General features: G+C 36.5%; 1 protein-coding gene across 8 annotated transcripts in view; it reads right to left on the reverse strand.

The window, feature by feature from the left end:
- The window catches only part of Znf385b (zinc finger protein 385B), a 284,441-nt gene that overhangs the window by 80,585 nt on the left and 190,540 nt on the right, over positions 1-13,316 (reverse strand). For 6 of the 8 annotated variants that reach the window (XM_003478507.5, XM_013142520.3, XM_063259382.1 and 3 more), the window contains one exon: positions 7,857-7,999. The exons of the other annotated variants lie outside the window; for them this stretch is intronic. In XM_003478507.5, the coding sequence (XP_003478555.1) occupies positions 7,857-7,999 (143 nt within the window). The remainder of the gene's footprint in view (positions 1-7,856; positions 8,000-13,316) is intronic. 8 annotated transcript variants of the gene reach the window in all.

The raw sequence follows: 13,316 nt of genomic DNA on the forward strand, positions 1-13,316 counted from the left end.
AAACCAGAAGACTGGATGTTATTTTTCAATCTTCTGATCTACAAAAGGGATTCAGCAATGACACAAGTAGCCTACTTCATATGCAGGTAGATATTAAAAGAGCTAATTGTACAGTGTCTTCAAAAGATGCTAATGCCTGCTGATACCAGAATTCCATGACAGTGAGGTATCATTCCTACAGTTTATTCTTTTTTTTTTTTTCATTTTATTTCAAGTACCAGAACATGAAAGCTACGACAGCTCTAAAGTAAAGGCTGAATATGTGGAAAAAAGTATTTTTCCAAGATTCCTACTGAGCTCTACAAACATGTTGAGACTTCACAGATTGCTAAACTGCACTCCACTTCATCTTTAGTACCCGCAGTGCAACCATAAAAGCAAGGCACTGGAATATTCCACAGCATGGCCCCTATGCACAAAGAGACTTAAAACTTAATTCTGAACTCAAGCACTTAGAGGGAGGGAAAGAAAAAATCTGTCATTGGATGAGTTCTCAAGTTTCTAATAAAAGATATTCAGGGGCCACTACTATCAATGTTTATAGAACAACCAATTTAGAGTACCTATTCTGGCCTTGAGGAAGGTTTCAGACAATAGTTTTGCTAAGTTTTGTATTCATGAAGGTTAGTTTTGCTAAGTTTTGTATTTATGAAGTTGTCTTCATTTATCAAAGGCATATAAAGGCCTGGTCACCAAGTCTAGCTAAGAACAAAATTTGCAGCTTCTTCTCAGATGACTGGAGATTTGTTAAGAATATTGGCTAAGAGTAAGATAAAAATTTAAAGAAGAGGACATAGACACTTTTTTCATGTTGATGTTACTCTTGAAAAATGCTGACCTGGGGTAGCGCCAAGATTGAAGACCTGTCTTGCCAGAAAACTTGATTGAACCCTCCAAGTACACATAATCCTTGAAACTCTAGCACTAAAGATGAGGCCCCAGAGCCAGGTGAGGTTGACATTAGGGTAACGAACGGGACACACGAGAGGACACAGCATGTGGGACTACAGATGTCTGTCTTCACAACTCCTGAAACCTAGTGTTTCTTTATGTCACCAGGGACCATTCAGGTCATAAGTTGATGTTTCTTGGTAGCTTCCATCAACTGATCTGACTGTTGACTAGGAATAGAATGATCTATTACTTTACGGTGAATTATACAAGAGTGAGGAATAATTCCTGTTGTTCAGGGAGAAATTTTTGTATTATTTGTCACTGTCCACCCCCCTTAGAGCAATGACAGGAACATGTGGACATGCCACAAGTGGTTGTGAATGGATGGCTTTTCCTAAGTGCGCTGAGCAAATATTTTATTAGGGAGAGAAAAACCATTATATAAACATGCGTTTATACAGAAATACCATAGAGATAGTACCTGCGAATTTAAAGGAAGGTTCAAGGACACACAGAATGGGGAGATTTGAACACAAAATCTTTAATAAGATAAACAGGAGGGTTTTGGGTAAGGCAGGGACGTGAGTTAAATTTTAAAAGGACATGTTCGTGATGCAAAGGGAATAGAGAAACTACAACAGTACAGATGGCCACAGTGTATTTTTTCCTTCCCAAAGATCATATTTACAAATTTTTTTCTCTGAAATCTTAATAGGAATATAAATTTTCCAGGCATACAAATCTATGTTTAAGTATTTGTATGAAATCTTTGTTGGGTTGGCATCACATTTTACAGATTTTTTTACAACCCTGTTTTCTAGTGATCCAAATGGTAGTGCTGCTTTTGACTCTTGTCAACCAGTGGTAGGCAAACACTTGCTATCCCTTTTAAGAGAATTTGAGGGCTATGAAAAATTTTATCTCGGCATATCTTTAATGCTACAGTGTTCTTCAGAAAGCATAAAAGAGGATGATCTTTCAATATATTTTAAGGCATAGCATGAAAAATAAAAATTCAACCATACTTTCTTTTTTATTCTGCTGGGATAAATGTGTCAGTTCAAATAAAGTCACTTGGACATACTATATCTAAGCTTATAACTTTAATGACAGCAAGCACTGTAGGAATAAAAAAAAAAGACTTAAAAGGCAAAAAGTCACATGCTGGGTGGATCAGCAGAAGTAATGTATTCTGCTTTAAAAAATAAAAAATAAATACGTATTTGAATGTTTAAGGACTTCCTAAATACAGTAAAGATATTAAAAACAGATAAAAAAGGTTACATGTCCTAGCATATTCTAAGCTTCCTTACAATAAATAACATTTCATGAGGAAAAACAGCATAAGTTAACAACATATTAAATATGATTTTGATTTCTATTCTTTAAACCACTTTGATAAATATATTACTATCATTCTATTATAAGAAAAACTTAAATTTTCATTGATATTACCAAACTATGAATGATTCAAACTCTCATATGAACTAGAATAAATGATAAAGTAAATGATAGTCACATGAATTATTTCACATCTTGTCATGATGATTCAAAGAATCACATAGTGGTTGGAGCCTTTATACTTATTTGTTCATTGTTAGGAAAAAATAATTTTAAGATAGGCAATAAAAATCTGATTATTTTTCAGAAAAAATAAGTTTATTGAGCCTTTTGTAATAAAGCAGCAGTAATCTCCTTTGTGTTTTCCCAGTGCAGCTGCAAAAACACAGCAGGGCTGACAAAGATATTTCAAATAAATAGGCTCGTAAAATACCTGCCAATCACCAGAGAAGTTGACAGGTAATTATGGCCCCAAGAAAGCTCTTCATTATAGCCCTGTCTCGGAAGAATTATACAAACAGATATGTGCCTACATGCAAAAAATAGCTATTTGAAAGAAATTTTACCTATTTATTAATACACATATCATAAAGATTGGCTATATGTTGCAGTTAGCTTGAGCTACTGTAACAAAATACCATGAACCAGGTGGCTTAGTCAATATATATTACTTTTCTCACTGTACTGGAAGTTGTATGCCAGATATCAGGGTGCCAGCAAGGTCAGGTTCTCATAAGGGCCCTCTTCCTGCTGCCAGAAGGCCACAATCTCCCTCTGTCTTCACGTAGCAAGGAGAGAAGAACTTTCTTGGGTCTCTTCTTATAGTGACACTAATGCCATCATGACAGCCTTACCCTTGTGACTCTATCTAACCCTGATTACATTCTAAAATTCTCATCTCTGAATATCACCACATTGGTGTAGGGCTTTACTATATGAACTTTGGGGGTCATCTTCAGCTCATAATGGTATGTCCAGGAGTGTGTCTTCTAAATGAACTTCTTTTACGATATTAATATTCTCAATCTTGGTAAGTATGCAATTTATTTTAATAGTACTGAAATAATTAAAGGCTGTTGTAACAGTTAAGGGCTGATCATGGAGCATACAGAAAATTTAAAGTAAAATTAACAATAAAATATTGAAAATTACTGAGATACAAAATAATTTTTTTCTGATATTTCTGGAACAATATAAAGTTCAGGGACTGTTTTAACTTTGCTGAAGTTTCTTGGTTTTTATTGTCTGGCCTCTTTCAAGTATATTTATTCTTTCTTACAAGCTCCTTGAGCAGAAAGATATTTTTGTTTATTTGTCCTCTTTCTCAAACCTAAAACCCTTTAGTACATGTGTTCTATTTTCAATGAAATCCAATAGCTAACAGTTTTGTTTCTAAACTAAATAGTCTTTTAAGAATAGGGTTTAAGACAAAGAATGTGGTAGGTAATTGCCAAAATCTTCACCTTATCCACACACAAAAAGCTGTTAGAGTGAACGTCCCTGTGCCCCAATCCTGCATCTTGACACAAGCCCTTCGTAAGTAATCGATGCTTTAAGCTCCGGCTTCCTTACTCGGACAGCATCTCGATTGCTTATTATTCATATACAGCACTGAGAAAGCTTTTGTCAGTTGTAGAAGATGAGGCAAGACAACAACTAAATGAATGCTCTGAAGCATGTTGTTTTTCATCACATAAATTAATGCAGAACAGGCACCTGTTTGGGGATGTGACAGAATTTCAATTCTCATGTAATATTATCACATTCACTATTTAAAAAAAGAGAAAACCATTGCTTCCTACATTTTTAAAAATCCATTTAAAGAAAGTAACAATTTAAGACTCTTGTGGTCCCAGAGCACAGTGTTTTTTATCTTTCTGATAATTAAATAGATCTTATTCCTTATGTTTACAACAGTGGTGGTTAAAAATAAAATGATACAGTAGAATTCCTCTTGTATTTTTGTTTTGTTTGTGCTACTGGGGAACAAATGCAAGGATGCTCTATCCTTGAGTTATATTCCCAGTCCTTTTTCCCTTTACTTTTATTTTGATAGTTTTGTTCAAACCTTTCATCCTCCTGCTTCAGCCTCCCAAGTGCTGGGATTACAGGCCTGTGCCATTGCACCTGGTTTCACCTTGGTCTGCCTTTCTTTCTTTCTTTCATACTTTCTTTCTTTCTTTCTTTCTTTCTTTCTTTCTTTCTTTCTTTCTTTCTTTCTTTCTTTCTTTCTTTCTTCTTTCTGTCTTTCTGTCTTTCTTTCTGTCTCTCTCTCTCTCTTTCTTTCTTTCCTGTCTTTTTGAGACAGGGTTTCACTATGCAGTTCAGGTTGACCTTGAACCCACCTTGTAGCCCAGGCTAGCCTCAAACTCACAGCAATTATCCTGCTTCAGCCAGTGCTGGGATTACAGGAGTGCACCACCACACCTGGCCTATCACTTTGGTTGTCAAAGAACAAATGAATTGTTAAGTACATATATTTTTAAAATTTGCAAACATACATTGTAGCTATTTTTCAAATATACTCTGTTTTGCAGATAATTTTTGCAGAAGTCTATTTTCACATTCAGAAAACTCTTTCCTCTTCCTACTTAATGATTCTACAGAAAACTGCCTATCATGCTTCTGTAAAGCGGAACAAAAGATTTCTGATTGAGCTGTGTCCTCAGTGAAGGAGGTGGGAGGTGACACGGGCCAGAGGAGCTAAGGGCATAAAGAGGCAAAATATGAGTTTCAAAGTTCTAAGATTTTAAATCTTAGTTTTCTCTTTCCACCTCTGGTAACAGGAGTAATAACAATAGCTTCTAAAAATATTTGAGGTCTGAATCTTCTGAAGGACATAAATCTTCACACATATATGGTAGCCCAATATAATTATTAATAGTGATCAATAATATTTCCATAGAGAACTGTGAACAATGACTTTCCTAAAATTTCCCTAGGAAATCTATTGAGTGAGTTTGGCCTTGGAATGGAAAAGTCTATCAGAAAAAAGATCAGAAGTAAACAAGCCTAAATAAAGAGCGGTGGTTTCTCTTACATGAAAAACTTGAAATATGAATAAAGAGCAATAAAAGGTAGATCCTAGGAAATGGGGAGACAGATCTTTTGCCAAGAGAAAGGGAACTTCAAAATCCAAGCCAGAGAGAAGGCGAGGGGTGAGGAGAATGAAGATGTGCTATGTACACATACCAACTCCCCACGCAGACTTAATCATTACGTCCTACAAGTGTGTACTCATAAAAAGTAAAAATTGAAGAAAAGAAATATTTTAAGAAGAAAAAGGAAAAAAAATTTTAATTGCAATTCAAAGTAAAAAATCAGAATTAACCCAATTAGTAAGTTCATTTTGTTACAAAATGATAGAGGGTCTCACTTGGGTTGACTTTAATTTTTCATATACTACCAGATGGCCTCTGTAGCTAATAAATGACCTGGGTAAAATAAAGACATGAAATAAAAATTTCATGCAGTTCATTGCAGTATTTTTCATTGCAACCAAACAGTATATTTGAAAATGAAAAATTTAGTTTCCTCTAAGAAGGAAAAAAAAGAACTTGCAATAGACTTGCTCTTTGGTTTTTTTCAGATATAGTATATCACAAAATTGTTACATACAATAAACAAGAAAGCACGCTAACATGCATCTGTAACTGTCATATGACATATTGTCATTATGAAACTGCATTTTATCTTAAAACATATTTTTATAAAAATATTTATGAAAGGATCTCTTCAATTTTTGTTCTACAGCCCTTAAAAATAGAAGACCATGAAAGCATTTTGATAACCACAAAAGTCACTTCCTTACAAGGGGAAGAAAATTCAGACTCTTACAGTTACTGTCTGGTGCTGGCACATGATTTCAGTTGGGAAAAGGTGATTGGGAACCCTTAGATAAACACGCAATTTACTTTTACAAGTGTGGAGGGGGGGAGCTGCTGTTTGCTGATAAGCACTTTCCCCTAAATTAATGAGTGGGGGGGCAGGAGATGATGACATTTTCACTTTGTCTTGAATGCTGATGGTTTCTTTGAATCTTGGAAATAAACATTCATGTATTATTTGCATTTAAAAAGTCGAAATAACAATATGGGAAGGTAACCTATAGAAGGAGCCATTTCTGCGCACCCATCTCATCCATGCTGCTGCCTGACAGCTCCTGGATTTGTGCAGTGTCTACAAGCGCTGTCTTCCGAGTGTACATTAATCAAAATATGAGCACTTAGGAAGCCGTTGGAGAAGTACAGCTGAATTCAATTATGTTTGGAATGTATGACAGGTGTTTTGATAGAGGAGTCAATGGGCACGCTTGAGTTCAATGTGATGTTCCTGAAATGGCAGAGGAGGTGCTCTGGGACTGTCCCTCCCATTCCTGGAATGGGAGGCCAAGGCAGGCATGATCCATCTTACTGAGCTGCTCCGCTGGACTAGAAAGGGCACTCACTTTTTTCAGCTTTTTTTTTTTACAAACTGCTTGATTCATCTCTGAAAACCCAGAGATGACAAAAACATTCAACTGTTTACTCACTAAGTCAAAACCAGCGCTCTTTGAAAAGTTGGCTGATCTTGCCACCCCTTAATTACCTTACAACAGGAAGTCCAGACAAAAGGCCTGTCAGCAGATTGTGTGTACAGCTCTTGGAGGAAAAATCCTCTTCTGTTTTCACTTCGTATAGAAGATAAGTTTGCCAAAGGCAATGTTTGGCAGCACTTCAGAGGTGCACTGTCTGGTGGTGGTGATAACACAATTCTTTCTTTTGATTGTGGTAGCATTTATAATGCTGTCTCATTCGTGTAGACCACCGTGCCCCAACTGGACTGCACTTCTCAATTGAATGGGCAGAATTCATGCAACCACTACAGCTGTTAAGTCCTTCTCCCAACTTAAGTCTAAAATCTGGCTATACATTGATTTTATGTGGAATTCCATTGTTGGAAGATGTCACGCTCCATGTGGGGACTCTACAAAGTATCTTTCATTCAAATAAAAGAAAGTTAGCTTACTTAATGAAGAACAGTGAGGATTATGGGTAATTCATTAATATTTGTCACATGTCTTAAAAAGAATGTCTAAGTTCTATGCAAATAAATAATATAACCTGTAGTTTTAAATGAACTTTTTTTGGGGGGGGCTAGGAGTCTGATTCACATAATCCACGAGAGCCCCCAAATAAAAACTCTCTCTGTAAAAGTCACATCTTATCTAAAATATCTTCCAAATAAAATGGTACCCAGGGAGATAAAGCCTACAGTTTTTTTTTTTCATTCTAGAGGGAGAGAAAAATCAATGTGGCTTGATATTTCTAAATTATTTTCTTGAGCAGGTATGAACAGCATCCCAGAACTAATGTAAGTTCAAGTCACTGAAACCTCTATCAAAATTGCACAGTGCAGCCGTTAAAAAGTCATCTGTGAACATATTTGTAAAACAAACATGTTGGCTGTCGCGTGGACTAATTCTCACAGACAAGGCATCACATTCCAAAGCACAGCTGAGCAGTACACCCATGTACGGCTTAACGTCACATACTTTGGAAACAGACCACTGGCCTATTTGCAAATGCAGTAAAAGAAAAGCCAAGAAGGGCACAAATAAAATGAACAAAGCATTTACTCACTGTGTTAAAATTTGGAAAGAGCCCAACAGCAGAACTACTGTCCACTGGAAAAGACATAAATGGTTTGATATCCAGTGAAGGCTGCATCATCAGGGTAGGTGTGCGCACAAGAGCAGGAAGGGTGGTAGTATGGCATGTACTGCCTGCCAAGAACAAAACGAAAATGAATTCAGTCTCTGGTTCACATCCATCGCCCTCCCAAATCTACAGTGCCAAAGCAAGACCACTGAGCTGCCACCTGCAAGCAAGTCACACCGGAAGGAAACGAGTGACACAGGAATAGTAAACACAGTGAAAAAGGATCTTCTCCCTCCTCATGGCCCTGGACAGGGGCTAGAGCCAAAGGCTGCTCAAGCTTCGGGAGACTCAGTGCACAGATTCCACCAGCAGATGGGGCACAAGGAGACTGGCCTGGTGACCAGCCTGGTGCCAACAATGCAGGGGAGAGAAGGGGAGGGGCCTCCTGAAGCCAGATGCTCTTTACTATTTAGACTAAATAGTATGCATGTTTTATGTAAATCAGGGATAATTATAGGGTTTTACAAGGGGAAGAAAATATGGGCTCTTACAGTTACTGTCTGCTATCAAAAAATTATGACTCATTTTGTTTTCTTTAAAAATGAGTTGAAAGTTGCCCTTACTTTGAGGGAAATAAGGCGTCTAGACGTTGGTTAGTTAGAAGAAGAGAAGGGTTGAATAACACAGCATGCCTGTGGATATGGTATTGGGGATCGGTAATAAGCATTTGGACCTGGAATTCACATTTTTGTCTGTCACTTTTATTTCTAGTGAGTTTTGCATTGTTTTAGAAATTACTTTTTTTAGCAGTTATATTAGCTGTCACCTCATTAGATATCCCTTTAGCATGTGAGTGAGTAGGAAATTTTAAAATGCTTTCCTTCAGAAAAAGCTTTCTTCTGTAGCTTCTAGCTTCCATGTAAGTGAGGACCAGTAACTCTTGGTGCAGGTGGCCCTCCGGGAGCAGACCTTGGTAGGGCTGCTATTGTTATTGTTGCTTTAGTGTAACAGTTTTATTGAGGTACATTTCATACACAAGATAATTCACACACTCAAAGTCCAAAAATCCAATAACTTTTAGCACACTCAGAGTTGTGCAACCATTACCACAGCTGATTTTACAATATTTTCACAACCTCTAAAAGAACTCCTGTCCCTATTAGCATTCACTCCCCATTTCTTCCCAGTATTCCTAAGCACCTATTTCCTGTCTCTATAGATTTATCTACCCTGGACATTTCATTTAAGATAAACAAAATCATATAATATATAGCTGTTGTGACTGGCTTCTTTCATTTGATGTGACGTTTTCAAAATCTATTCACATAGAATGTACCAGAATAGAGCATATTATTTATGCCTTTTTGAGGCTGAATTAATATTCTAATGTATGAATATACTAGAATATTTTGCTTATTCTTTTATCAACTGATAGGTACCTGAATTTTTGTTTCCAATTTTGGCTATAATGAATAATGTTACTATGAACATTACCATGAACATTCATTTACAAAGTTTCATGTAGACTTACATTTGTAGTTCTTTCAGACATGTATGTAGGAGTACAATTTTGGTATTTGTTGGGTGCTATGGTAATAATATGGCTTAACCTTTTGAGGAACTGTCAGTCTGGTTTTCTTGTTTGTTTGTTTGTCAATCTGTTTTTGAAAGACGCTAAACCCTTTTACATTTCTACCAATAGTTTGTAAGGGTTCCAATTTCTTCTGGCTTGTCTATATAGAACCATTTTATAATTACATGCCTAAAACCCTCTACTGATTTCAAGAAGAAATGAACAATATGAGAAAATGCTGCAACTATTAAAATTTCCACCAACCTCTTACACAGAGTCCCAAAATCATTAAAACTCCCATTTTACTGGTGCTTTTCTGGTAATGAATTTCCTTAATAAACACTGAATCATATTTCAAATCACTCTGCAAGATTATTGGCGATGGCGTTTAATGGACTGTTGTACCTCATTTACATTGATCTAAACAGGAAAAAAGAAAAGGATGCCTGAAGCATTTATCAGTAAGAGCAATTCTTTAGGTCAGCCCCATCCATTAGGAAATACGGAGTTGTACGTGGTAGAGAATAGGTCAAAAGTATAGATGGTACAGTAATGTTTTTCACTGATAGTACAGCCAGCTACAGTGAATGAAAATATTGTAGGCAGTCAGATGGAGCTGGGTCTTCAAAGAAGTCAGTGAAGAAGATGGCAGGAGACTGTGGTCAAACTGAATCTGAAGAAGGTTGAAATCACAACCTTCTAACAACTACAACTAACACTCTGAAGACTAAGAGTAAAGACAAGACCGAAACTATAGATTATTGATCAAAGTTAATAATGTCATTCATATGTCCTTGCTACCACTGGGTCAATGTTACCTAAGCAGCTCTACTTGTGATCTTATTGGCTCATAATTTTGACCCATGTTCCATGTTATATCTGCCTTGTGATTTTGCTCTGTAAAACTTCCTTTAAGAAGTGGGCTCTTGGGAAGCCCATTTGGGATCCCTCCTGACAGTCAGGAGCTATTCCTATTGCCCATTCCTTTTCTCCGATAACTTTTCCTGCTCAGTCTCCATTATTCTTTACAATTCATTCTTCGATTTGGGGGAATGTGAACTCCGCGTGTCTGACATCTAGCATTTCCCCAGTCTCCCTGATACTTAAGTAAATAATCCGACTCAGGATGTTGAATTTCACAGGACCATCCTGTACTTTAATTACACCTTCCTCTTCTGATTAGGTAATGTTACATACATGGCTAACTTCAGCACTTGTAGATCCAAGATCATGTACTGAACCAATATATCAAATGTTGCAGAAGCACTTAGTGAAACACTTATTTTAAGAGCTTTACTGTAAAATCTTAGCTGAATTGAAAACTAGAGATATTTCTGTATTAGATTGATGACTTGTTATAACTTATTATTACTATAATTAACAAAAGTCTAAGTTATATAGAACAGTTTCATAGATTTCAGCTGTCTGTTGAACAAATTTGTAAATTGTTTTGCCACTGTAGTTCTCCCAAAGGGAAGCAAAGTTCTTTCTCTAAACCCACAATGGTGGCTCTGATAACACTGTGTAACACATGGCCCCTAGGGTCTGGCAAGGCTCACTTGGTACTAACAAAGCAAATAGAAGGCAACAGGGAACCTGACAAACAGATTGCTCCATCAACAAAGGTCAGAATGCACAATGATCCTCCTTACCCAATCAAATCTCTATGCTAATAAAGACAAGGCTTGAGAAGTACTTAGCTGCCACCATTCATTAGCATAAAAAACTTAGCAGCTGTTTACCATTTCATTAGCATTTTAATGACAGATAATTTGCCACGTTAAACTCAGATTGTTGTAAAGTACTGGTGGATCTCCTGCATACATATAAACTATGCTTTTATTAATTCTTTCACCTCAACCTTGCTGTTTTCACTTTTAAAAACTACTTTTAACATACGGCTTCACTAAGATTGATTGCTTCAAAGGAAGTTTTTGTAAATGGAAACAAATGGAGATAAAGTGCACGTTTTTTGCTCAGGTTATTTTATGCTTTGATCCTTTTGTCACCTTATTCCAGATTTTACTTTTGCTGCTGCTATTGCTGCTGGGAAGCCTTTCTCTTCACCTCTGGGTGCCTGGAAGTCAGTGGGAATTACAGGCAGAAATTTGGCCAAAATGTACTGCACCCTGCAAGAAAACACTTAATTCTTCTAAAAGTCAAATCCTTGCTGGGGGGGGGGGTTTAAAAAGCAGGCATTTTAGTGTGAAAGGGTACTCTTTACATTGCTGTTCTCATGGAATAGGATCGACTTTTGTAGAACCATTTGACAATATTATATAAGACAACTCCTGAATGTGACTCTGATTCAAAGCATAGGCTATAATCCCATATATATCTCATAGAGAATAAAGTCATAATAGGGTTTCACTTTATTTAATAGTAAGGCATTTTTTTATCACTTAATGTACATTATTTATCAAACTCCTATTAATATTAAACACACACACAGAAACACAAGCATGTGTATTCCCAATACCTGTCATCATAGAAATTTCACATGTCCATTATTTTCCTGTATGAATGCATTTAACTCTCTCCTATAAATTTCATTTTGATGGCAAAACATTAGGGAAAAGAGGAAAGTATCTCTTTACCCTCTGAAGTTTCACTGAAATGAACTGACAATAAATAGGACAACAGGAGAAGAAGCACACACATTTATCAATATGATAAACTGCTAGCCATACAAAATATGAAATGCAAAGGGTCAGACAGTTAAAGCTGAAATCACCTCCCCCTGGAGAGGAAAATGATCAGGCAATTTTACAGAGTCACAAGTGATTTCTAGGAGGGATGTGGATGTGCCCCATGAACAGGCAATGGCTGGGACAGATTTCTTCTCAGGCCTAAATTGGCAGCCACAGGTGATTAGAGGGGTGGAAATTAATTGCCAACAGACACTGTTTTATTACAGAGACAGACAATCTCCAAGGTAAGCTGTTAGAGTCCTCCTCAGTCCTCTAAGCAAAAAGTCTGTCTGGGAATGGTGTCAACTTTTAGTCTCTCTTGTCTCTTTTGTTCTCTGATGGTTAATCTTTTCGGGTTATTTGATGAGATGTCTATGGAAGGAATTTAAGGCAACTTGTTTTGGAAGAAGCCTTCACAGTGAGATGAGGAAATATCAGAAAGGGTCCCTGATGATCAGGCCAGGCGGAGAAACAAGGTCATTGAGAACTTAATTTTAAGTGAGTTTCTGAGGCCTTCCAATTTCCTTTAATTCATAGTGCTCAGTGTTTCAAAGTAACCATATTCAGGGGTAAGGTTTTCTCAGTGCCAATATCTACTCTATAAAACCACTAATATGTAAACGACTCGCTACTATGATCAGAAAAAAAAAAGAATTATTTTAGCCAACTGCCTCTGGTAACATAATAAGTACCTTATCATGTCAATGGATTATATCATAATCCATCACAATAAAATCTCATTTGAGGGTCAAGCGACACTTGAAATTACTGCCTTAGTCTTTGACCTTTAGAGATACGACCTTGAAGTCCCTTTTAGTTTATAATTCAAGGATTTCTAAGTGGGTTTTCTTTATGTAGCATAAAAAAAAAAAAAACAGCCCCCATTCTTAGAAAGAAGAGCACATCAGAGGAACAGAAAATCTTGTATGAAGAAGCATTTGCAGGATGAGATGAAATCTATTTCCTATAAAAGTAGTTATTACATTAAGTCTCCTTAACTGAGTACTGAAATAAAAAACAACATATAAAAATTTATTGGAGGAGGGCAATGTCAATTATAGAATGTCCAATGATTTCTTTGAAAGAAATTAAAATGAGTGACATTTCAGATTTTCTGCCAGACTCAATTTTCTTTTTATTGATTTTCAAGCTTTGTTGCCCCTTATATGGTAGATTTTT

The sequence above is a fragment of the Cavia porcellus genome, unplaced genomic scaffold (assembly GCF_034190915.1).
Source record: "Cavia porcellus strain 051 isolate PalLab524CR breed Dunkin Hartley unplaced genomic scaffold, mCavPor4.1 scaffold_12, whole genome shotgun sequence".
Taxonomy (NCBI): Eukaryota; Metazoa; Chordata; class Mammalia; order Rodentia; family Caviidae; genus Cavia; species Cavia porcellus.